General features: G+C 39.1%; 2 protein-coding genes across 2 annotated transcripts in view; both read right to left on the reverse strand.

The window, feature by feature from the left end:
• Nucleotides 1-1,079: 1,079 nt before the first annotated feature.
• chrnd (cholinergic receptor, nicotinic, delta (muscle)) lies at nt 1,080-8,984 on the reverse strand. Its single transcript, XM_039790462.1, has 12 exons — nt 8,927-8,984; nt 7,682-7,827; nt 7,319-7,363; nt 7,119-7,228; nt 6,503-6,658; nt 5,827-5,936; nt 4,607-4,807; nt 3,877-3,988; nt 3,638-3,752; nt 3,312-3,522; nt 1,835-1,953; nt 1,080-1,467 (listed from the first exon to the last, which is right to left on the reverse strand). Exons 1-12 carry the CDS (start codon nt 8,982-8,984, stop codon nt 1,285-1,287), a joined length of 1,566 nt encoding a protein of 521 aa, XP_039646396.1. The 3' UTR covers nt 1,080-1,284.
• Nucleotides 8,985-10,995: 2,011 nt separating this feature from the next.
• cip2a (cellular inhibitor of PP2A) overlaps nt 10,996-26,423 on the reverse strand; it is a 21,868-nt gene continuing 6,440 nt past the window's right edge. The window contains exons 7-22 of the mRNA XM_039790460.1: nt 25,671-25,793; nt 24,963-25,108; nt 24,776-24,851; nt 23,941-24,180; nt 23,576-23,738; nt 22,685-22,832; nt 21,236-21,335; nt 21,001-21,119; nt 19,690-19,858; nt 18,201-18,275; nt 17,378-17,488; nt 16,205-16,401; nt 15,302-15,415; nt 15,088-15,170; nt 12,666-12,805; nt 10,996-11,411 (exon numbers count right to left, since the gene is read on the reverse strand). Coding sequence (XP_039646394.1) covers nt 11,265-11,411; nt 12,666-12,805; nt 15,088-15,170; nt 15,302-15,415; nt 16,205-16,401; nt 17,378-17,488; nt 18,201-18,275; nt 19,690-19,858; nt 21,001-21,119; nt 21,236-21,335; nt 22,685-22,832; nt 23,576-23,738; nt 23,941-24,180; nt 24,776-24,851; nt 24,963-25,108; nt 25,671-25,793 — 2,151 coding nt within the window. The 3' untranslated portion in view covers nt 10,996-11,264. The remainder of the gene's footprint in view (nt 11,412-12,665; nt 12,806-15,087; nt 15,171-15,301; nt 15,416-16,204; nt 16,402-17,377; nt 17,489-18,200; nt 18,276-19,689; nt 19,859-21,000; nt 21,120-21,235; nt 21,336-22,684; nt 22,833-23,575; nt 23,739-23,940; nt 24,181-24,775; nt 24,852-24,962; nt 25,109-25,670; nt 25,794-26,423) is intronic.

Consider the following 26,423-nt stretch of genomic DNA (forward strand, 5'->3'; position numbering starts at 1 on the left):
TCTTCCAAACATTTTCAGCGATTATTTCTACGTCCCATATTTTCTGATATAAAACAAAAATAGAAAACGGGTCAATTTGACCCAAAGTCAACACAAGGGTTAACAATAATTTGGTTGCACACAAAAAGTATCATGATCAGTTGTTTGGCTGTTTCGGCTGTGTCTGATGACAATGAGTCAGGTTACCGCGGAAACTGTTGATAGCTGCAAGACAGGCGGTAGAGGATAGTGTGAAAGAAAGAGAGTAGCCAGAGGACATCGACAAAACAAACAACATGGATAAAAAAACGGTGGAGCCACAAAACGGAAAGCTGAAAGGGAGAAGGATAGAAGAGATGATTTAATTAGGAGAAATATTCCAACCGTCTCCACTTTTTTCAAAAGTCGGCTCGACGCTAATAAAGAGCCTGGCGGCGCCTGTGGTGACGCTAGCGAAGAGGAGTTCAGCATCACAACATCCAGCCTTGCTATTTTCAGATGAACAATTAGAACAACATCAGCACCCTGAGCATCAGCAGCACGACACGACAGAGAACCACAGCCCGGCTGGAGAGACAGACACCTGTTCAAGTGCCCCCCCCCCCAACACAGTCCCCGACTCCACTTGAGACCGAACCGAAGTCGGCGCCCTTAAAGTTATTAAAAAAAATTGAAAAGTTGGTATTTAGCAGATGCATCCATCTCACAATCTGTTGAAGAAATGTTACAGGATGCTTTGAGGCCTTAAGATAAAATAAATAAATGTGCCAAAAAAACTAATTAACTAACTTTGAACTATTTTCCAATTTCTAAGTGGTTTTCATTCCTATATCTGGAGAACATTTTAAACATTTGAAGGTTTAAATTAGAATCATTGTAAACCTAATCTGTAGCTATTCAAAAAGTATTTATAAACAGTTTTTTTTCCCCCACACTTTTTTATTTAAAGCTATTTGTGTCTTTTAATTACTCAAAATTCAGCTCAGTTTTCATCATCAAAACTCTCTTTGGTCTTCGAGTATTGAAAACTGTGGAAACAATATTTAAAACTGATTAAAATGCATGTAGGACAACAGAAACAAAAAATAAAATCAAAGATGTCTGCGGAGTGTAAATGTTTATTCAAACCACACAAATATAATTGAAATAGCATTATACTGATTTAGTTATTCACTTCAAATTTAAGTGAAGAAAAAACACACACATCCATGTACCTGGTTGTCAAACAAAAATAATTAAAAAGCAACAAAGCAGTGTGTGTGTGTGTGTGTTGTGTGTGTGTGCGTGTGTGTGCGCGTGTGTGTGTCACAGCAGGCGTGGGGTTTCCTCGCTGTAGTCGTGCGGGTCTCCTTTAAAGGGCAGGTGTGGAGGGTGGTTACAGATTCCCATCAGGAAGATGATGATGGTGCCGATGGTCATCACCGGGGTAACCAGGAAGAGACAGAGGCGGTCCACCGTACGAGCAATGCCGCTCCAGTTATCTTTCTCCTGCGAAGAGAGAGAAGTATAGAGACAGGTGGAAAAGAGAAAGAGAGAGAGAGAGCGAGAGAGAGAGAGAGAGAGGAGCTTCAAAGTTATTTTCATTCACTAAAATAGTGTGGTCTCTCTCATTTTTCAGCATAATAATTAACTTTATTTATATCGCACTTTTTTTAACAAGGTTTCAAAATAAAATACACACATAGGGATCATAAAAACCATGGGATTAAATAAAATAAAAGTTTAAAAAAGAATTGCAAGAGAGGGATGATAAAACACAGCAACATATTACATATCCATAAACACTTTCCCATAAAAGAATGTGCTAAGCCTCTGTTCTCTGCAGTACATCATCCCGTCTTTCTCTCCGTCTCACCTCGTTGTAGTCGTTCTTGTGGTGCATGTGTTTGATGATGTAGTTTGCTCCGTCCACAGCCGGCTTGATCTCCGCATACAGCTGATCCGTCACCCCCCCGTCTTCCTGCGGCTTTACAACTACACAGAGCGCGGGATAATAAGGAAGAGAATGGAGGGAAGCTCGGAGAGGAAGTAGAGGTTAAAACTATACTTGATGTGGTTGAAAAGTGAGATTTCTTCTACATGTCAGGGTTTCATTTACTTGTATCAAATTATGATTATGTTTCAAAGTGTAGTTAGTTAGGGACTGTATTGTCCATGTTGAGGAAAAGTGTCTTTGGCTTCAAGGAAAAAACAACACAGGACAACGATAAGAACAAACTGTATCAACAAACATCATTTGAAATATATTAATGCTAAAAAGGCACTGAGAGCGCTGTCCTCTGCCAAGGCATGTCCTATTTCACACATAGGCTATTAATAAAGATGAACAACGCAATTTCACTTCCTGCTGCGGTACAAAAGTGATCCAAAAAATCCCAGACACGAGCGCTGCTATGTTGTAATTTGGAGCCAGAAGGTGCATCTCATGTCGCTTAAATTGCCTCCTCGACTCCTCCACTTGCCTCCCTTCCTCTCGTCTTAGTCCCTTCCACCAAGGAAGCACGGGAGAGACGTTAAAATGATAGGAGAGAGGCAACGAGCAAATGTGTTTTTAGAGGGATGAGACGTTTTCCTCTGAAGCGTCACATTAATTAGTCAGCTGTTTGGGCGGAGTTAGCAACTCCTTCAGCTGCACAGCTTCTGGGAAGGCTGCTATCGTGTATCCTGGCCTATAGCTCCTCCATGATCCCTCTTCCATGCTCGCTCCTCGGGGCAGAAATAAGAGCTTCGAGGCGGCCTTCACCGAGGAGGGATAGAACAACATCCGGTTCAGCCGAGGACCGAGGAGTTGAGGAGCTATCATATAAGTGACTTGAGAAGCACCCAGAGTCTAAAACCTATTATTATTATTATTATACACCGCCTGACCAATCACAAGTCAATCCCAGCTGTCAATCATGATGTTTCAGCCCATTTTTATAGCATCAAATAACTAATAAAACTAAACTGATCTGAAAAATATTTTTTTTAAAAACATCAGCGTGATTAGAACTACCTAAAATGACAAAAACCATCTTTTTTTTTTTTTTTTTTATGTCTTTGGCGTGTACTTAGATTTTGTAGTTTCAAGAGAATCAGGCGAATAGTTTTAAATATTCATTGATATGGGGCGCCATGGTAGCTCACCTGGTGAAGCGTGAGCCCCATGTACCAAGGCTCAGTCCTTAACTCAGCGGCCCGGGTTCGATTCCGACCTGCGGCCCTTTGCTGCATGTCTTTCCCCTCTCTCTTCCCCCTTTCTGTCTACAACTCTCCTATCAATTTAAGGCCAAAATGCCCCCCAAAAAATAATCTAAAGATAACAAAATATTCATTGATATTATTGGACGTACTTGCTGCGTGTGTGGCTCGTGCCGTCAGTCCGTGCCTCTCCGACTGTTTCTCAAACATCAGCTCACTGCGGGACTTGACGCTGTAGTACTCCTCCGCCGAGGCGATGTAGCCCACCGAGCTGGATCGCCTTGGCAACGCTCCGTCCCAGTAAGGCTCCGGCTCTGAGGGCTGGGACATACGCAGGATGCGGGGCAGCCGCTCGAGGAAGAACTGGAGAAGCATGTTTAAAGTCACGATGTGCAATTACAAAAACTACAGTTCACACACAGTGGAGTATGTGTGTGTGTCCGATTGTTGTGTGTATGAGTGAGTGTGTGTCTGTTACCCTCTTGGTCCAGTCTGACATGACGTGTGTGCTCGGTGTCCTGAAGTGCAGGTTCAGGACAACCACACAGTTCAACACCACGATCGTCACCAACACCATGATGAACATCAAATATCTGAGACACACGCATACAAAGATGTCTTCAAATTTTGTTGAGAAATTCGGGAGAGCTCTTGTACTGTGTGTAGTACTGCGTTCATTTATGGCTTTCTTACTCATTTTGTTTGTGCGTTACTTACTTGACAATAAGTGGAACAGACATGGAAGTCTCCGGCAGCCTTTGAGAGATCAGCAGCAGGAAGACAGACTGAGCCAGCAGCACTGAGATGGACAAAGTCATCTTCTCACCACCTACACACACACACACACACACACACACACACACACACACACACACACACACACAAAGTGACATAAGTTAGTGTTTATATTTCATGCATTTCCTATAAGTTGAGCAGATATGAAGATACTGAGGTTGAGCTTGTTTGTTTTATATGTTGGATAAATGTGTATGTTTTGTCTTGTTGTTAGGATTGTGGGTCTTTGTTTTGTCAACGTGCGAAGTGCATATGATACAGGGAAATCTAAATAAAATCTTTTGAAATAAAAAGAAATACTGGGAAGAAAAGGAAGATGGCTCTTTTGGTAAAGCGCATTTCAGCGCATTTCCGATTTAAGTTCCTGTCCCTGCAGCAGTCAACATTTACAGTTAATGTGTGATAATGTAAATGCAAGGTTAATCAAATGTAGCATTTAACGTAAACTTGAGAAGCATGCTAGTCTAAAACATAAAACCATAATAAGCTCAAATCGAGTTGTTCACGGACGCTAAACTAATACAAAATTAAGATTTGTGCATCCTTAAAAAGGTCAGTAGTACAAAAAAGATAACTATTTTTCCTCAAAACGAAACAAGATTCCATTCATCTTCTCATAGAGGGAAGTTAAAAAATGAAAATGTGCACTGACTGTCAGCGGGCAGGTAGTAGACGAGCGAGGCCAGGAAGGAGATGAGCACACAGGGAATGATGATGTTGACGATGTAGAAGAGAGGTTTGCGTTTGATGACCAGGTAGAAGGTGATGTCCTGGTGCTTGTTGCTCTCCATGGGAATGTGCTTGTAGGTGTTTCTCTTGGCTGGTCGGTGGATGATCTCCCACTCACCGTTCTCTGTCGAAAACCAGCGCGGAAAACAACGTAAATGACAGGACACAGACGGGGAATGAGGTTTGGATCATTAAGACGGATATATTCCCCTAAATTGATGTTTCCAAGAGATCATGTCCTCAATACAGTGTCTGGAAATAGAGATATTTTAACAGCCTGAAAGGAAGTTTCTTGTGTTTTTTAAAAAAAGTAGATAAACTTTAAAGTCAGTATCTACAAAGTGACAAAATGTTCAGTTTAAGTCAAATAAAATAAGTGAAATGCCTTAAAATCTGGCAAATTGTATTCCTGTTACTGTGGAGAATTCTTGAAAACAGCATTTAGACAATCATGTAGGGAGATAACGATAACGAACAGAAATGTCGAGTCAAACATGTCTATGGGATGGTGGGTTGAGCTCATGACGTCAGTATTTCTAAAAGTCTGGCTAGGGCCCCGATTCTTCCACATAAGTTTCATCCATTACACCCATCCAAACAGCACAGGAGGGTTTTATATACCAGAAACAAAACTGTTGGATGAATGAAAATTTAAACACAGCTTTGTTAATAGATCCCATGCACTAGTGAGGCAAAAATGTTTGGAAAATGTCTGTGTTCTTCCATAAATCAAAGGGTTTATTCTTTGTACACTGAACATTTTAGGACACATCAGCTCTAAACTAAATTAAATAAATGTTCTTCATTCTAATATTGACTTTTGGTGCATCCCAATTTGCCATATTTACCACTATCTTAACAGTAAATAATAAAATAAGATGTGGTATTACTTCAAAGGTGAAAGTTATCGGAAAGTTGTTGTGATGTGCAGATGTTTTTAAAAACATCAGACCTATTAAATATACATTTGAAACTTACTTTTGCACCCCCACACCTACATGCTAACATTTATTTATTTTAGCCCACTGTAACATGATGAGGACAGAATATTAGTTGTAAAGTTGTACACATGCTGCAATCTGTAGCACCAATAAAAATAGTTTAAACCTTAAAATATGAGTTAGAGATTGGGGGGACACTTACCTGTAAAGCTAGCAGGGTCAATGATGATCCACTCCACCGTCCATTTGCTGGTTTCGTCCTCTTCTTCCTTCAGCAGCATCCTGATCTCTTTGGCGTTGTAGGTCAGAGAGCTGCAAAGCAATGTGGGAAACGGAGTTTAAAATCAAATTGATGAGAAGTATCCTTAACTACAAAAATCTGCTAAAAAGAAAAGACACAAATGCATTAAAAAAAGGTATTTTTAGCTGCACAAACGTCTGAAGTTGATCGAAACTATTATAGGATTTTAGCTGAAGCTAATTCACAATTTTAAAAATTATATTATTTATATTATATATTTAATTTAAAATTTAATTAAAAAATTAAAAATACAGATTAACATTATTAAAAATAAGAGAAATGAAATTAAATGGAATGAAATTAAAAAAGGAAAGAAAGTATACATCACTATAATATAATAACTACAATCCAAATACAGTCATAATCAGAGAAAGCAGATTCCATAAATTAAGTATTTAAATGATATTTGGACACAAAGTAAATATCTAAACATGGTAGGTTTTTTTCTTAACATATTTAGATCAACCTTGTCCAAGTGTCCTATTTCAGACAAATTCATCAGTGCCTTAAATGCACCAGTCTTTATGTAAAGCCGTTCACCAGACAATACAAACACTGTCTGGTTTAAGCACCTTACGTGAATTTGAGCGTGCAGTTCTGCCAGTCGAATGGGAAGTAGTTGACGTTGATGGAGCAAGAGGAGCGGAAGATGGCGGGAGGTAACCAGTAGCAGAGACCAGTAGAATACACCAGTACGTTACAGTAGTAGGCCACCTGGAACTGGGCGTCGTTACTGGCAGAGAGAGAAAAACGGTAGGATTACGAAACACACATATGACATGATCGAAAGCTTTTATTATCCGCCAAGAAGTATATACAAGGCAAACAGAAGAGGACCAAGGATTGAACCGAGGGGCACACCACAAAGCCGAGTTTTAGATGAAGAAGCACTGCTCCCCCCAGTTTATAGTTTTTTAATTTAAATAAAATCACACATGTATTTACTCCTCTTCCATTTCTTCAGATTCATTTGTTATTAACATTTCAGCCCAGCCAGTTTCACAAATGTGCCAAAATCACTTGATTATTGTGGGTTTTGAAATATAAAAAGAGTACAACAAGTACTTCTCAATGCAAGTTTGGCCTGCCAAAAGTAACCGTATCAGCTATATGACAGAAGGACATTGTGTTTATTACAGATTTGGAAGAATTTCTTTCCACACATGAAAAAAAATAAGGAAAATTAATCTCACTTGTTTTCTAACACAATCTCTGGCAGCCAAACCATGTTGGTCGGCAGACGAAGTATATCGATGCCGTCAAACTCTGTCATATTCCACGACAGCCGGTAGTCTGTCCAAGTCTATCAGCAGACACAAACATTGATAGTTATTGGACATAAATGATTGAGGAAAAAAAAGTCAACTTAAGTGAAAGAGTAACATTTACTTACGTGCTCTATCCATACGTTGGTCAGCAGAGTCTCGTCGACTTCTTTCTACAAATAAAGAACAAATAACAGATTAAAGAGGACCAACTCTTCATCCTGACTTTCTGTCTTTTAAAACTAGCTTGTTCTTCGTTAGAGATAAACTGGAGCATCAAAAAATGTTTTAAACAAAAAAACAAAAAAAAAAGTATATGCATACTCTCAAAGTGAAAAAAATTAAAGTTGATTTTCTGGTGTTAGTATCTGCAGGAGTATCAGAAATGTCACAAGGATACCCAGCCAAGGTACATGTTGAGCTTCACTTCAAACGGATAATTGTTTTAGCAAACCATACACACAGATGCACGCACACTTTTAGGTCTGTACCAGAGAGATGAGGTTAGAGAGTGTGAGTGCGAGGTAAACGTCGACGGCTTCCTGCTGCTTCTCAACGGGACGCAGCTCTTTGTTGTATCCTTTCTCTTTTATCAGGTAGTTGATCAGACGCTCCTCCTCATTCCTGCCCCAGCACTCTGACACACACAGAGACACATTTTATTTTCCTTCATGTTTTCAAAGCCACAGCTCTATCATTTAAACACACAGGGGCGGCTGTGGCCCAGTGGTTGCCTGCCAATCGGAAGGTTGGTGGTTCGATCCTTGGCCCTGCAGTCCCATGTCGAAGTGTCCTTGTCCCCGAGTTGCCCCCGATGCTGTGCATCGGAGTGTAAATGTGTGTGAATGATTATCTGATGATGTACAGTGTATGAATGTGTGTGAATGGTGAATGGTTCCTGTACAATGTTAAAGCGCTTTGAGTAGTCGTTGAGACTAGAAAAGCGCTATATAAGAACAGTCCATTTACATTTACAAAGACAAACCGCATCTGAGAGTGTGTGAATACTTTCATGCCGGTCATATTTCAGGGTATCATCGCAGCTGCTCTGTGTTCAGAATACTACACTGCTGCTGTAATACCACCTGTCATGTACACACTGCCCCTCTAAACACTTCTAGTTTACCACACGGCCATGTTTATTTATTTACTGATAAGATGGAGGTTCCAGAAAACTACAATAAAATATCACTTATTGTTTTGATTTTGTCTTGCAACAACTACTTCTTAATTGAAAGGACTAATGCAGCGCTGCAACTAACAATTCTCTATAAAATGTCATAAACTAGATTTACAAAAATGCCTGTCAAAAATTCCTAAAGCCCAAGTTTACATATTCAAATGCTTGCTTTGTCTAACTATTATAAAATAAGTGTTTTATATAAAACGATTAATTTGAATTAATGAATAATGAATTAATTAATTTGTTGCCATTGAGTTTTGTTGATTGACTAAATGATTGATCGACTAATGACTCCCAGAGTTTATAAAATTTCACAGAGAAGAGCAAAAACTTTTCAAGTGAGCAGAAAATCATTTGTTTAAGCATTACAAAATAAAATGAATAGAAATATGAACAACTAACACCAAACAGTTGCTGCTTTAATACTAGAAAAGTCTGTTTGGGCCATCAAAACCAGACGCCAGTGCAACTGTAGCTCACTCAAACTTTGGATAAAAGAAGTTTTACAACACAAGGTAAAGTCTTTGGGTGAAATTTTAAAACAGTAACTCACCAGATGAGAGCAGAGCGAGCAGGAACACGGTGCTCAGTGCTGCACCCTGAAGCTTCATGGCTGACTGGTGGTGACAAGAAGTCCGAGTGCTTTAAGCTGCCGACCTTCTGCCAACAGTCAGTGACGGACAGGCAGCAGCTGCAGAAACACAGAGAAGAGAAAATAGAAAACACAGAGAGAGAGAGAGAGAGAGAGAGAGAGAGAGAGAGAGAGAGAGAGAGAGAAGCCGGCTGCCATCACCTCCACTCTGTACGGGAAAGAGGGCGGAGGTCAGATATAGTAACAACATAATTAGAGATGTAGTACAAATAAATTGCAGTACAGGAACTTAAATATGTTTGAGTTAATTTAGAAACATGTGCTTGAGGATATGTAAAATTATTTGAATAATTAAATAGTTTCATATGATTTCCATAAAAATAAAAAAAAGTTCAATTTACTCTTAAAAAATTAACTAAAAATGATCTTACAATTAAAATTCTACTCTATGCAAGTATTGTTGGCTTCCAAAGTAGTTGTGATGTCTCAGAATAAAGCATCGAGGTCCACGCTTTTAAAAAGGTGCTCCAAGTGACGTAACGCCTTTTTTAGGCTACAACATTTTTTGTCACATACAGCAAACTTCTCCTCACTATCCGCTAGCTGCCTGTCCCCTGAACACACTGTAAAAAAAAAAGTGGTCTCTGAAGACAGCTCAGACTCCACAAACATAACAAACTGTGTTCCAGTCAATAACCGAATAGAAGGATTTGGGGGTGGGGGTTGGGGGGGGTTAATAATTAAGCGTGTTTTACAGTAACAGCAGCCCAGCTGGCACACGCATATGTGACGTCATGGGATCGCGGTGACTATTTATACCCGTGCTGGTGCTCGCGACACTAGTTGCAGTTGTCTCCTGAACAGAGATGGCGCTAATGAGCAAAGGCTACAAACATTGCTCTTTCTACAGACTAGAAGAAGAAGAAAAAGGTAAACAACGGCAGAACTGACAGCAGCATTGACGTCAATGCTTCGATTTGAGTCGATGACCTACTTGGTGGGATCGACCCTTTCATTCGCCATAAAAGAACTCATCTTAAGCCAGTAAGTTTACAGGAGAGACTTGCAGTCACTCTGAGAGTCCTGGCATCCGGTTGTAGGCGAACTCGTTCAGGTCTCCTGTTTCCGCTTTGTCGCAACGGCGCTTGCGCGCCATAAATCCGGGCGCACCGGCAGGTTATTACATCATTTTGACGTCACGATGGCGCGCGCCACCTTGGATGCGGCTAGTATACCATACGTTTTAGTGCGCAGAAGGGAGGGGATGAGGAGGAGGGAGGGGCGAGCTAGCCTCCATTTTGTTTGACAATACTTCAAACGTCAACAAGAGAAGACATCACACAACATCGCATAGAGCACCTTTAAGCAGATGAATGTGAAGACAAACTGTACACATAATTCTGCACCGTGATCGAACATTAAAAGTGAAGTAACATGAGGAAAAACTTATTTTTTAATGGAGGGAGACTTTAAGAATTTCATTAAAAAGAAGTAAAAAGCATGCATCTTGTCATTCACCTGTGAAGGGAAATCTGTGGAGTCCATGCAGCATGATGACAGGATTACCTATATTCAGGTTGACTCCGTTATGTTGAAAAAGCACTTACAGTTTTAGGAAATTATGGGACTTTACTTTAGGGTCAAACTGTGTAACCTGATGCACCTGCCTCACCTAGAAAAGTCCATCTTACCTGTTCAACAGCAATTTTTTACTAAATGGGTAAACAAACCTACCGCCCCATCTAATCCACCGAATGTAAAACAAATCTAACACCACGTATTACTGATGTTACTTTATAGTAAACAAACAATTTAAAGCTCCTGGAAATTCCAGGACCAGTGAAAGGCCAATCGATCGCATGCTTTACAGTTAAGAAAGCGTAAAGATCCGTGTAATGTATTTCAGATCAAAGCTTGACGTTTAATTTAAGTCATTTAAAAAATAATAATTTCAGCTGTAAAAAATGAAAACCAACTAAAACAACATATGGGATTAAAACGGATGTATTTTAAAGAATGACTGGCTCCAGTTTGCATGTAACCTACACAAATTTAATTTAATATTAAATTAAATCAGCTCGGACTCACTATCAAACACACACACATACATTTTATCTGGACTTAGGAATCCAGTATGAATACAGATCCATCATTTATTTACCAAACAATAAAAACACATACAAAGATTACAATATGACTTTAAAATTCAAGTTTAGTCAATAAGTTTAAAAAAAAATCATATCATCGTCCGTTTTTTAAAAATCTATGATTTTCGTTGGTCACTCATCTGCATAGTTCCTCAGAGCGACAGGTTGACGTCGCTCTTCAGCTTGCCGCTGCTGAGGCTGTGGATCATGGCGATCATCGAGGAGTGTTTGTTCAGCTCGTCCTCCTTCTGCTTCAACTTCGTCTCCAGCTGACTCTTCTGCAGCTCCAGGGACGACGCCTGGGAAACAGGAAACAGAGGAGCTTTAAATCTCTACAGCTTTGTGTCAAGATAGGATTCATCAGAGTAGTTTTACCTGACATGGTGAACATCTGAAATTACATATTTCATATCATAACAAACCTTGTGTCCTTTAAAAGGTGCCCTGCCACATGTATTTCATTATTTTGTCAATGTCTGAAGTTCTACCATGGACTCTAACATTTTTTGTTGAAGAAATACCTTGGTTACCTTGTTTCAAGCCATTCTAGCGTGGTATAGAAAGCCTACAGGAAGACTCAGCTCGATTTCTGCCAGTTCTCATTAATATTCAACAAGCTAAGCTGTTTGAATCTGACTGGCTAACAGCTAATTCTAAAGTTTTTGTAACTTACTTTACTGGAGGTTTTTCTGTCTTATTGTTTTCTTTCTTTAGACATATTCTTATTTACATATTTTAACTGTTTTAGTTTTGTTTTACTTAGCACTCTTTGTTATACACCTTTTCTGGGTTATCTTCTTTGTTTTGTTTTAGTAATCAGTGAGTTCCGTGAGTCAGTTTTGATGTATAAACATTTAATTTATTTGTTTTGCATCAAAGCAAACTAAACGTTTGCTAATTTGAACCAACTATGTTTGATGAAATGTATTTAAACTGCAGTGATTTTTTCTTCTTCTTTGGTGTTTATTCATGCAACATTTATTTGATAGTTTGATGGGAACAAATAACAGATTCATAAAGCCTGAAAATATGAGCTACAAACCTTGTTTAAAGGTCCTATGACATGGTGTTCATTGGATGCTTTTATATAGACCTTAGTGGTCCCCTAATACTGTATCTGAAGTCTCTTTTATATAGACCTTAGTGGTCCCCTAATACTGTATCTGAAGTCTCTTTTATATAGACCTTAGTGGTCCCCTAATACTGTATCTGAAGTCTCTTTTATATAGACCTTAGTGGTCCCCTAATACTGTATCTGAAGTCTCTTTTATATAGACCTTAGTGGTCCCCTAATACTGTATCTGAAGTCTCTTTTATATAGGCCTTAGTGGTCCTCATAAAGCTCATTTCTATCTAAAGCTCATAAAGTGAAATTGTCATGCCATGGGACCTTTAAGAGTTTGTTAGATAAAAGAACAGAATCTAAACCAAATACAGGAAAACCCTGTAACACACTAATAAATGGACACAGATGTCAGTTAAAGTTATGAACTGTAGGTGGGACCAGAACTTCTGATGCACCATTTAATGTTTTCAAATGTAGTCTTCATCACCTTAATGCTGGCATCCTTCCTGGCCTGCTCAGTCTTGTTCAGCTCCTTCCTCAAAACATCTACCGTCTCCTCCAGTTCTCTCTTCTCCTGATCCTTCTTCTTCACCTTCTCCTCCTCGGCACGCAGCTCCCCGCGCAGACCTGACAGGAACGAGACAAGGCATTTAGTGAAGCAAGATTAGAGTTAAAGGCCGGAAATTGAGGTCCCAGGATTTACCAGGATTTCTTCCCTAAATCTCCACCCGTTTCCTGGGATAATACCTGCAGGAAAACAGTTATTTTTAGCATTCTGCAACAAAGACACATTCTCCCCAATACAGTGTGACAGCTATAGTCTGACCTTTGTTACTGAAATAGTTATTTCGGTAATATAACAGGATCAACAAAAACCCAATTTTGTGTGGCTTTAATTAGTGAAGGAGCGCGCACACTGACCTCTCCAAAACCGCAAAAGCTTTCATATATGTTGAGCTTTGTCTCTTATTTTTCTCGACATATTGCGTGTGTTAAAGATTGAATTATCCATCAGTATTCTTTTAACGTAAGGCAGACTTAGGGTTAGATAAATTAATCTTTCCAATGTGAATTCTACCGTTTGTTTTTTGATGTTGTATGTGCCATTGTTTCCTTTAAGTTGATCAAATAGCTGCAGCCATCACACAGCAACAAGAACGATGCGCCACCGACACAGCGCCAGGATCTAACGGTAATCAGCGTTCAGTGTTTTTCTAAGCACCAGATAGGCCTTAGATTCCCAGTTTAACAGGGATATAATTTGTAATACAGCAGCCGTCCTCAGGATGAGTCCAGCAGAGCGGTCCGGACATTTTTTTTATTTTCAGCAGAAAATCTGTGTTTTTTTTCCACCATAAAGGACGTCTACTGCCTACTGAAACTGCTGTTCTAATACCAAATGCCCTTATGAATATGGAAGAAAAACATCTGAATGTTAGAATACTCATTATATATTTTATATATTGTCTGCAGCTCTGGGGTAAAAATCTAATTGTATTTATTGTATTTCCTAATCATTTTAAAGTCCTCATATTATGCTCATTTTCAGGTTCATAATTGTATTTAGAGGTTATACCAGCAAGGTTTATATGGTTAAATAAAAAATAAATAAAAAAACATTTTTGTTGTACTGCACATTGCTGCAGCTCCTCTTTTCACCCTGTGTGTTGAGCTCTCTGTTTTAGCTACAGAGTGAGACATCTCACTTCTGTTCCATCTTTGTTGGGAGTCGCACATGTACAGTACCTAGGTAAGGACTACTAGCCAGTCAGAAGTAGAGTATGAGGGCGTGCCCTGACCGTACCTAGGTAAGGACTAGGGCTGGGCGACATGGAAACAGTTAAATATCACAATATTTTTGACCAAATACCTCGATATCGATACCGCAACGATATTGTAGTGTTGGTGCTTTCACAAAATATTTACACAATGAGATTTTAGATCAATAATCAGTAATGTGGATATAATGATTAAGTGGGTAAAGGCCTATAATAGAACAGCTAGAACAGTCTGGTAAGTTCAGGAAAAAAAAAAAAAAAAAAAAAAAAAAAAAAAAAAATAAATATAAAAAAAAAATATAAAAATAAAAAAAAAAAAAAAAAAAAAAAAAAAAAAAAAAATATATATTTTATTTAATTATATAAATAATAAAAACAAAAAAAAAAAAAAAAAAAAAAAAATATAAAAAAAAAAAAAAAAAAAAAAAAAAAAAAAAAAAAAAAAAAAAAAAAAATATAAACATAAAAAAAAAACAAAAAAAAAAAAAAAAAAAAAAAAAAAAAAAAAAAAAAAAAAAACACAAAAAAAAAAAAAAAAAAAAAAAAAAAAAAAAAAAAAAAAAAAAAAAAAAAAGGGGGGCCCTGACAATACCTAGGTAAACTACTAGCCAGTCAGAAGCAGAGTATGAGGGCGTGCCCTGACAGTACCTAGGTTAGGACTACTAGCCAGTCAGAAGCAGAGTATGAGGGTGCACATGCTAGCAGCTACGGAAGCATTAAAGCGCGTGTTCCAAAGTGACCACGTTGGTCTCTGAAGTAAAGGCTGGACTACAATAGAGCTGTTTGGAGCAGTTGGTGAACAGTGTTTTCTGTTGGAGATGGTAAGTCCCTTTGGGGGGGACTTTGGGCTTTTTCACTTTGTAAACCTATAACGTGCATAAAAAAGAAGATATATAACACAATAAAGGAAAGGGAAAAAAAAAACAAAGCAGAATATGTATGAGCACTTTGAAATGACCAGAAAACATAACCATGTTAGCTTTAAGAAAACTTAGAATCTGTCATGCAATTTCAACGACAGCAGATAAAAATGAACCAACACACTAAATGAATCCCAGAAGCTCTATGACATTAAAGACAGCTCTGCACACGCAGATTTCACAAGCTGACTGATGTTGACGTCCGACCAACCTGCGATGTCGCTGTTCTTCTGCTGTAGATCTGAACGGAGGGATCTGATCTCCTCCTCTCTCTCCTCCAACACCGACGCCATCCTGAGAAACACACAGAGACAATTTAAAGAAGGTTCTGTTACCTGAACCTTTCATTGCAACTGATGACTGAAGTGTCAAAAGTTTATGCGAAAGAGAAAAGCAGAGATAAGATTCAGATGTGTGTGGATTACTTTTCGTGCTGCAGTTGTAGTGCTTCATGGTTCTTCCTCAGAGTGTCGTTCTGTTTGGTGAGCGAGATGTGAGCCGTCTGCAGCTCCTTCAGCAGCCGCTCGCTCTCATTGAACCTGCAGAGATCGACCTGTTACACACTGAAGAAAATGACTGTACATCGACTGATCTGTGCTTTAGGTCTTAATCGACAGATTTTTTTCAATTTCGATTAGTTATTTTTATATCCTTTTTCATGCTGAATGACATACGGAAGAAACTTATGAGCATATCTGCGATAAAAAAAAGATTTAAAGTGATGATTTTACATGATTGTTTGTGGAGAAACAAATTTTTTACAGATCTGTCGATTAAATCAACTCATCGATTAGTCGACAAAACCATTTGAGTGTTCGTCAACTAAGAATTTCTTTACTCAAGGACAGCTCTACATTTTAGAGTTTGTATTCACCAAAACTAAATTTAAGACTTTTTTAGACAAAAAAAAACATAAAACGCAATTTCATAACTTTTTCAAGGTTGAATGCTCAAGAATGACCCAGTATGTACGATAATGCCTAAAATTATTTATTAAGAGAATTAATTTATTAATATCTATATCACACTTATTTTTTCACTACTTATAGGTAACAGTTATTCCTAGCAATATAATTAATCAATTAACGTGACCTGGATCCAGATAAGTAGTAGAAAATCTATAGATGGATTAACCAATTTCAAAGAAAACTAAAGATTTTGCTAAACTCAACAGACCTTTATCGATTCAATTTAAGACATTGTATAATACTTTCGGAGGCCTTTTTTGAAGGAGCTAAATTCCGTGGTCTTGTTTGTTTTTCGATACCTGCAGAAACACAGAATGTATATGAATCTGCTGTGTCTCTTGTATCTATCCTGCCTCTGACCTGTTGAGCAGGCTGTTGTAGACTCCTTTCAGGGCCTGGTGTTCCTCGGAGTCCTGCTGCAGCCGGGCGTTGTGCTGCAGCAGCTCCTCCATGTCGGCCTTAGAGCGCTCCACCTCCAGCACCTGGCTGCTCAGCTCGCCCTGCAGATCCTCACGACGACGCTCCGCCTCCTTTAGCAGGCAGCCCAGCTTACAGGCCTGCAGGTAAAGAAACAGAGCGAGAGGAATAAAATCATAGGCTGGGGATGGTGAGGCTGACTTGACTCTACCAGCCCTGTTTTTCATGTTACACAAAAACAAAATAGTAGTAATATCATTCTGAGCAATGTCATTTTTTGTTTGTTTAGGTGGTGTGGGATTGTGGCTTGAAAACTACAGAATATACCTAAAACCACTACCGCACGCCAGGGCTTATTCATTGTAATCTAAAAATATTTTAAATAAAATTGTGATACAACCTTAATACCGAAGCATTTTAGATTTTCTCGATTTATCTTTTTGTCGATAAAATGTTTGAAAATGATAACAAATATCAGTTTTCCAAAGTTTTTAAATGTTTTGTCAGTCAAAAACCCAAAAGACATCATCATATACATTTAAGAGGCTGTACAGGCAGTACAGGGTTCATACACATTTTAACCAATACTTTTCGGCAAATTTCCATGACTATGTGTTCCTGAAAATGTCAGTTGACATTATACAATAAGAATAAAAATCTGTGTTAAAGTTTACCCTCAGAGGTTTAACTATAAAATGAATGACAATTTATGTGGTTCATAGTGGGATTCATAATATCGCTGCCGAATAGAACATTGAGGTTAGGACGAGGTGAAAATACATTTATTAATGGCATGTTGTTATGCTGTGTTAAAAAAACATTCCATGACTTTTCCAAAACTTTCTGGGTCTTTTTATGTTTCCAAAACCTTTCCAGGCCTGGAATTAGCATTTTTCAAATTCCATAACTTTTCAAAACGTATGAACCCTGACAGTAAGTGGTTCGCTTTTTTGCTTGATAAGTGTCTCAAATAATTAAAACTGTGAAAAAAAAAGTGTTTAGCTAAAATAGTAGAAAAATAATAACTTCAGCCATATCACTGGAGCCATGAGAGTGTGTGTGTGTGTGTGTGTGTGCGTTTGTGTGTGTGTGTGTTTGTGTGTGTGTGTGTGTTACCTCAGCCTCAGCTTGCGCTCGCTGGAAGCGGTACTGAGCGATGAGACGGTCGGCCTGAGAGAGAGCCAGAGCCTTCGCATCCAACAAGTCCTGCAGACGACTCTCCTTAGACTGACGGAGAGCCCCAAATACACATTATTGTTAAAAGAAATCAGAGCTAAAAACATGTTTAACTGATTGATCCACAACTGTAATAACTCTAAAATTAATCTGAATGTTTTGTGCACCGGCAGTAGTACGGTAGCTGCTTTAACAAATAACCCTCCAGGATGAGAGATAATGATCTACTCTAAAAAAAATACGGTTTGATGGTCAAATGGAAAAAGTTTAAAATTACTAGAAACTCAGAAACCCTCCTACAATCCAATGCCTTCACCCTGCAACTCTTCCCTTTGTGAATCCCATTACGTTCAGTTATTGTTGACACTGTGTCAAAAAGGTGTTTTTGAGGCAGTTTTGTGCTGTATATGATTAATTTATCTAATAAGTCATTTTTTATTTATAAAATATTTTGTTGCCCCATGTTTGAACAAAAGATGATGGGGAAAAAACTAAAGAACAATAGAATACACTTACATTATTAGAAACACAAAATGTAATACAATCAAATAAAACATGAGCCTCAAATGTTACCACAGACCTAAACTCAAACAATAAACTGTTAATAAGATGAACAAAGACAGAATTTATTAGGGGGGTTAAGATACAAAGCAGGAATTTTATTTGTCCATCAATCGCTACAAACTTTGCAATACAAAAATAACAAAATTCTAGTAGCATTTGTCACAGTAGTTCTCCTCTGACTTGTTATTAACGTTCTTACCGCAAATGCAGAGAGCTTCTGTTCATAAACATCGATGATCTCCGACACATGCGAGTCCTTCACCTGTTCCTGCAGCTATAAACATCAAAAGGACATCAGTGAAACATGCTTTTTTACACTGGAAGCAATAACTTCATTTTAATAGTTTCATCATGTTGTTTGGCACAATTTTTTACTGTACACATCCATTTGTGCCTTAAAGGAATTTATCTTATTCACCATAACCCCCAGAGTTAGACAAGTCCATACATACCCTTCTCATCTCCGTGCGTGCTGTAACGCTGTCTGACGGCTCCAGCAGCATCAGCCCATCACAGAACAGGCAGGTGAATGGTTCCAGTAATCCTACTGCTCCCAATAAGTGACAAAATAATGCCAACATGTTCCTATTTACGTGTTGTGATTTGTAGAGTGACAGCGTGTACAAAAAACAAGGTCACATGAGACACAGTCATCTTCTAACTGTAAACAAACCGGGAACTATATTCTCAGGCGGAAGAATATAGTACTTGGGCGGAGTGATATGCTCGCAGCAAGCCTGTCTGAGAATATAGTTCCCGGTTTGTTTACGGTTAGAAGATGGCTGTGTCTCATGTTACGTTGTTTTTTGTACACGCTGTGACTCTACAAATCACAACATGTAAACAGGTAATACATGTTTATTTTGTCACTTTTTCACAATTTGGAGCAGTAGGCTAGTTGGAACCAGTTTCCTGCAGGATCTGTGCTAGGCTAAGCTAATGCTGGAGCCGGCCAGATCACGTATTAATACTTCTGAGGGTTACAGTGAATAAGCTAAGTTCCCAATAAGTCGGCGTGTTCCTTTAAAGCACGACTATATATGAAAGTCTTTTATTAAAGTAAATGCATAAATACATACACTACCGGTCAAAAGTTTGGGGTCACTTAGAAATTTCCATTCCACTCCAATATAGAGAGAATACCAGCGGAGATCAGTTGCATTGTATTTTTAACCAGTGCCTCAGTTTTCAGATTACATTATGTGCTTACATAATTGCAAGCGGGTTCTCCAATGTTTTTAAATTTTTTTTAAAGCCTTTTAAAATGATATCAGATTAGTAAACAGAATAAGCCTTTGGAACATTGGATGAATGGTTGCTGATAATGGGCAATGGAGATATTGCATTAAAGATCAGACACTTCTTTCTACAACAGTCGAGAACCCTTTTGCAATTATGTAAGCACATAATGTAATCTGAAAATTGCTGCCCTGGTTAAAAAAAACAACGCAACTGATCTCAGCTGGTATTCTGTCTGTAATGGAGTGGACATTTCTAAGTGTCCCCAAACTTTTGACCGGTAGTGTATCTATACATTTATTTTAAAAACATTGTTTACATTTAAATTATGCTTTTATCAAAATTGGTTACTGACTGACAATAACTTTTTTTTTTATTATTTAAAATAGCACCAATATCAACAATACAACTCGAGAGTATTGTCCCCCACATACACGTACACACTTTACCTCTAAGCCGTTCTGTATCTTGTCAACCAGACTGTGGACGCTCCTGCTGGAACCACTGGAACAGTCCAGTATGCTGAAAGGCGGGACTTCCTGCACTGCAACGCGTTTAACAGACAGCTCAGCCTCCCTCTGGCGATAGGCGTTGTTGGCAGCCATACTTTCTCCCAGACTTGAGAAAGATAGTTTGATAAATGGAAAGCGGGAAACTGGCAACTACTTCGTTTCACAAGGAATATTGTAATTACTCATTTCACCACGAGTAGAAATTAACAGCTTTGTATGAATTGTTATTTAACTTTCAAAATGCTAAATCAGTCTATTATTGGCCAAGTTACCAACATAACGTGCACTATATCATCCGCCACAAGTTGATGTGTTGAGAAAATAAGACAATGCTGCTTTTTTTGCCTACTTGTTACTCATCAAAGGTTATACCTTAATAGGAACTTGAGCTGTGAACAGTTCAAAAACTTATTTTTCCTTCCGATTGTTTCATTTAAAGGATTTTTAGAGACATGAAGGGGAGAAAGTATTCTGTAAAGTATGTATGTAATTTGATTTCTTTGCTTTGAGGGCCCTCTGACCTAAAGTTCCTAGAGGGTAATCAATACACACAGCGCCCTCATACCGGTTTTCCACCAGGCGCATTTGCGCTGCGTTCCAGAGGCACCGTGGGCCCCACGAGCAATAGCAGCCATTCAAGTCGATGCTTGATATTCCACCAGCCGCACCACGGCGCGTCCCAGAAGCGTGCGGCGGCTATCCGCTCCGCTAAAGATAAGAGTCAGGTCTATTTTCATGTGAGCCACGGGGCGTTCTGACAGCCGGGCAGGCAGTGAAAGAGCGAGAGCATCCAGTCAGTCTACCAAAAACGCCCCCCCCCCCCAATATCGTATATTACATCTCCTCTACAACACCACGGACAACAAGAGATACATCTTGGAGGTGGAAAAACATAATAAGACATCGCAAATCTTTTTTTATCGGGACGACGCCAGAAAAGAGAAGACATGGAGTTTAACTGCAGGAGTGCTTGGAGTAAAAGGTAGATAATAGCTTAATAAACACGCGATTGTTCTGTAAAGTACTTGTAGAGGCAATATATCCGCGAGTCGGCAGGTAAGACGCTCCGCTTCTGAGACGGAGGACGGAACAAAACCGGAACACAGCACAGATGCGCCCGGTGGAAAATGGCTGCGAGTCATGTTGCGATGGTGCCAACAGATGCATTTGTTTTTGGAGATTGACTGGCGATTAGTGAGATGTTTTTATACAGCATATAAGACGTGTTGTTTCCAGCGTGTGACTCACACCAGAGAGGGGAAGTCGGGGAGAGGTGTGGCTTCAAACAACAGAGAGAGTCCCGTCTGCACACGCTCTCTGTGTTGGGACGTCAGGGCCAGTGAGAGGGGGGTCACTATCCTCTGGTCCTGGGAGATCAAATAAAGACATAGAGAGAGGATGAGAGGTCACGGAGAAAACACGTGAACAAGACAGAAAGGAAAAAGATGAAGCACAGTGGGTGAAAGAGGTGATGAGAGTGTACCTGTAACATCCTGTAGAAGCTGGTCTCCATGTCCTTAACCTGTTGTCTCAGTTTGCTCATCAACTCCAGAGTCGTCAGCAGAGCTTCTGCACACACCTGACTGAAACGCACAACTTGAACTTGTTTGTACCAATGCTGCAATGGTGGTAGAAGTATTGAGATATTTTACCTAAGTAAAAATAGCAATACCAAAGGATATAAATACTACATTACAAGTAAAAGTCATGCATTCAAAGTATGTTTAAGTTGAAGTATTTTCAGCAAAATTAACTTAATGTAACACTTACAAAGCCCATTTGCTTCCATAATGAGTATTTTAGTTTAATTACTTTATTATACTATTTGATTATTATTACTGGTAAAATAACACATGCCACCTTTCTCCTCTGAGAACTGTACAATTAACTTTCTACTACTGCAACTCATGGCGATTTTCATTATAGATTAATCCGTTAGTTAATCGATAAAAGAAATGTCAGCGTTTCCCAAACCCAAAGGAGGACGTCCTCAAATTTCTTATTATGTCCACAACTCAAAGATATTCAGTTTATTGTCACAGAAGAAGAAACTAGAAATTATTCAAATTTAAGAAGCTGGAAAAACATTTTTTTCATTTTTATAGTTCCTCTGTTCAGCATTAGGGAATGAATAGTAGGGTTGGGTACCTTTCGCATCTGAACCAATACCAGTACCGATACCTGAAATTCTCTCTGTAATTATAAAAAATCATTTCAGTTGTAAAAATAATTCCAAACCTATTTACTTAGAACATTATGTTATTTATTAAGAATATTTTACACTGACAGAAATTAAACAAAAATAAAAATAAATCCCCTCCCCCTCTCCTCCCAAACCCATCCCTACAACCTATTAAATTGAAGAATAATTAATTTCTTACTCACTGTAACTTTTATTCTTGTATTTGTAATTTATTATATTTTATTATATATTTTATTATTATTATTATTTTATTTTCATCATGACAGTTTCTAATTGCTCTGTAATGTTTCATGTAAAGCACTTTGAATTGCCTTGTTGCTGAAAGGTGCTGTAGAAATAATGTTGCCTTGCCTTACAACCTCAGCCTGTCAGTCAGTCCCCTGAGCATAGAAACTACCGTTGTGCCTGCTTGTCTCACAGGAAGTGTAAAGTCAAGAACAGCTTTCAGCTCGCCATTAATATCATATCACACTTTATGGTGTCTGCACGAAGTTTTGAAAAACTAACCACACTTGCAACCACTTTACTGGCATTGCCGTGACTCACTATGACTTAAAACTGCAGAGTCGTCCGCACCGCTGCGTGTGTGTGTGACGAAATTCGGCACCGTTTGATTTTATGTGAACTAATACTCGGTAATAACGACGTGATTCGGTCGGTACCGGTAAAAGTACAAGGTTCGGTACCCAACCCTAATGAATAGTAGCTCTAATAACAGCTCTCACTCACCTGAGATCGTTGTCAGAGCCAGGGGGATGGCAGATGAGGGGGCTGTTGCTATGACAACAGGTGAGGAGGGATTCAACCTGCGAGAGGCAGAGCTGAGCGCTCACCTGACGAGACACCAAACATCTGGTAGAGTCCTCAGCACACAGGAGTGGAGGAGTTAAGGCTTCAATAGTGTGGATCAACGGGAATACATTTACAGGATAAATGTAAACATTATCAGGCTTTGCCCCTCACATTCTGCTCTGTTTGTTGGCATTTTCAAAATCCCTTCGCTACGGAAAACAACAGCATCCTATGAGCCAGAGAGGTACACGCTAAAAATTGCAAGTTTTGAAGAAAACTTGGATCGTGCAACAAGACAGGCCTGCTCGGTTCTTTCAGAGAACGATTGTAAAGATTTACAAAGAATGTGTTTAGGTCATTTCCTCTCTAACTGGGACATTTTTGGACCGATTGGTGAGATTGCTGTGGATGAAGTACACACGGTGATACACTGGTAAGAGCCAATGTGGTTTAACCATGTATCAGCTAATTTAAACAGCTCATGTTACTGTATTGTGTGAACAGTTAACTTCATATAATATTGTATGTGGCGTTTTCTTTTGCGGGGTGCAAATGTTCCACCAAAAACTAGTTCCTTCACGAGACTAGTTTGCAGAGCCACCGTTGCTGCGTCTGGAGCTTAGCGCCACTCAAGAAGGTGTGATTGGTTTAAAGACATGCAAACAACCAAGAGTGTTTTTTTTCTCCTATCCCAGAATGTATCTGTGGTGTAGCCAGACCTTACTCCACAGCGCTGTGGAGATAGAGCTGGCAATGCGAGACTAAGGCTTCAAAAACACACACAGATAACACACGGGTAGCTGACCGGTTCAATCAGGTGAAGGATATTGAGCAGCAGGCTGGTGACGTGTGTGATGCGGTGGCAGTGTTTTCTTATGTGAGCGTCTCCCTGTGAAGGATTGAGGCCCCTCAGCAGCCCTAACAGGACGGGAAGCAACATTTCTATGAAGCTCAGCACACATTCAGACACACTCTCTGCTCCCAAGGCCTCCTAGGGAGGAGAAGAGGAAAAGATTTACGTAAACAAGGACTGCACTTTTACCGATATCAGAGATGAATGCAAGTTAAGAGGCTAACTGTAAAGAAAGTGGCAGCAGTGAAAGAGGCAAATAAAAGACCAAAATGGCATCAAATGTCTGGATATAACTCAAATTTTTGATCAGATATTTAATGATTAAATTCGTCGTGTGTACCTCCAGCAGCTCATTCAGCAGCTGCAGGGCCTGGAGCGAGCAGGACTCCGCGCCATCCACAGGCGAGCTCAGCCACTGCACCAGGGCGAGCCCGGACTCGGTTTTGCGTCCGCCGTCCAGTCCGGGCCCCTGCCTGCGGCTTGCTGCTCGGAGTTTGGGTGCCGCTGGTCTGAAAACCACCTCGCACAGCAGCGAACGCAGCCCTGAGACGCTGCACATGGCCAGGAGAAGCTCCAACACCTGCAAACAACACACACATCAAGATTAAATTAATCAAGAAAATATTGGGCAGACCAATCAATCATGAAAACAATTTAGTTTTAGTTCTTTTTTCGATAACTCGCAATAAATAACTTTAAAAAAAAAACTAAATGGGCGAGCGTTCTGTCAACTTTAAGTTCTTCGAGGTGCTACGGACACAATTATGTCTTTTACTTACTACGGGTCAGTCAATCATATTCTTATTTTTTTTTTTTAAACCTCTTGTACAACTAGAGGGCTAGGCTGGCTGTGAAATAACAACAACCCTGATGTTTGTGCGGCCGTAGACCTTAAGAATACCCCTCCTCCACGTCTCTTCTCATATTTTCTGTCACTGCTCTACTGTCCTGTATCTAATAAAAGGCAAAAAGTCCCTCTTTTACCACAAAAAGGTCAGTGATTACAACTGAGCCTCATATTAAAACGCATAAATTGACCACAAAAAACATTTAACCCTCAAACACAACTGACACATTTTAGACACCTGGGATGGTTTCGGTGTATATTTCTGGGAGACATACATAAAGATATACAGTATAGAATAATATGTAACATGTTAAAATGGCGTGTGCACCTTTCCTGCAGAGTCGGGGTCTTTTGATTGCAGAAGGCCTAAAACTTGAGACACGCATGCTGAGAAGTGCTGATACCTGGAAATAGAAAAGAGGTTTTAATACACAGACACAGAAGGCCCTGAGGCAAACACTGAGGTAAAATGATGTATGTGTGAGAAACGTGTGTGAAAACGTCTGTGGGTGTACTTTGTGAGGTGATCTGCTATCTTGGGGTTCTTCAACAAGTCAACCAAAAGGTCAACGGAGTATTTTCTTGTCTGAGTGCCGTTGCCGTTCACAATGATGTTGAACACAAGCTGGAAAGTCTGGTGGATGTTCTTAGCATCAAAGAGCTGCAGGAAACACGTGAACACAGAAGGAGAAGATGAATGAATGAGTGTGACTGGTATTAAGCAACTTGTAAGAGTAATTTCTTTTATTTGTGCAGTATAAAAATAAAAATAAACTGAAGTGAAAAGGAGAACAAACAGAAAAGAGGAACGAACTGTTGCTGCACTGCTGAGATAAAAAAAAACATTAGCATATAATATAAATAGTTGTTCTCAGAAGTGAGTCATAATAATATTTGACTACTGTTTTCTACAGGGTTGCATAGATCCCAACATGCATGTTTGACAGGGCTACACTGGCTAATTGACAAAGGAAATTCAGGTGCAATGTTTCAAAATATATGTATATAAACTGCAAAACTGAATACTGTAATTTTCAAAATGCAAGATCCTTTTGAAATTAAGAATCACCAGGATTACACGGTCAAAACCTTTCTTCGTTTAAGGGAGAGAAAAAAGGAGACAAGTTTCAACATGTATGCATTGTTAAAATAAAAAGGTGTACAATATAGTTTTTGGTTTTGAATGTGTGAGCAGATTGCAGCAGCGAGTGTTTCCCACCCACCTTCTCTCCAACCTTCTCATTCAGAGTGAGGCTGGCCAGGATGGACAACGTGAAGATCACCACAGTCAGACTGTTGTGAGCCAGGAAGTTAATCAGAGTACGGTAGAATCGCTTCACGTTGTCCTGCAAGAACACACAAACACATATAGCCTAAATAACACACAATATACAGTATCTTTAAGTAGCCACAAGCTGATAATCTTTATGTTGTATGGATGACATGTTTGTCTGCAGCAAAAAAAAAATAAAGTTGAGTCCATTGTGTTTATTTGGAAGAAACACTTGGTGAACTGCTAAACAGGTGAATTCTGTCCTGTGAAAACCTAAAACAATGGGTGTAATGGCTGGTTAGTCTAAACTAAATGCACTAACCATGAAAAACATTTAAGACATTCAAGGCGTTTTAGAGACTTTTTTTGTGATTCAGATGCTTTATGATTATTTAGTATCAAAAGCCTTGTTGTAAGGCATATTTCTTTTAACTAACCGTCCAATTTGGTGTCATTTAAACACAACACAGACCAAAGACACATTTTCTTGTCATTTGGCAGACAGCAGATATTAATTTTGTGTAATAATGTCTAGCTGAAAATAAAATAAGAGGCTGCTATATTGCTATATACAGATCCCTGAAGATCCTAGACCACCATACTGGCTTAAAAGGTCCCATGAGATGGTGCTCTTTGGATGCTTTTATATAAACCTTAGTGGTCCCCTAATACTGTATCTGAAGTCTCTTTTATATAGACCTTA

Source organism: Perca fluviatilis, chromosome 22, assembly GCF_010015445.1.
Source record: "Perca fluviatilis chromosome 22, GENO_Pfluv_1.0, whole genome shotgun sequence".
Taxonomy (NCBI): domain Eukaryota; kingdom Metazoa; phylum Chordata; class Actinopteri; order Perciformes; family Percidae; genus Perca; species Perca fluviatilis.

Coding starts and splice junctions, on each gene's coding strand:
- chrnd (XM_039790462.1), bottom strand. CDS start 8,984: ATGAAGCTTCAGGGTGCAGCACTGAGCACCGTGTTCCTGCTCGCTCTG. Junction 7,364..7,681: donor TCTCTAACCTCATCTCTCTG/GTACAGACCTAA, acceptor CTTTATTTGTAG/AAAGAAGTCGACGAGACTCT. Junction 1,468..1,834: donor ACAAGAACGACTACAACGAG/GTGAGACGGAGA, acceptor CTCTCTTCGCAG/GAGAAAGATAACTGGAGCGG.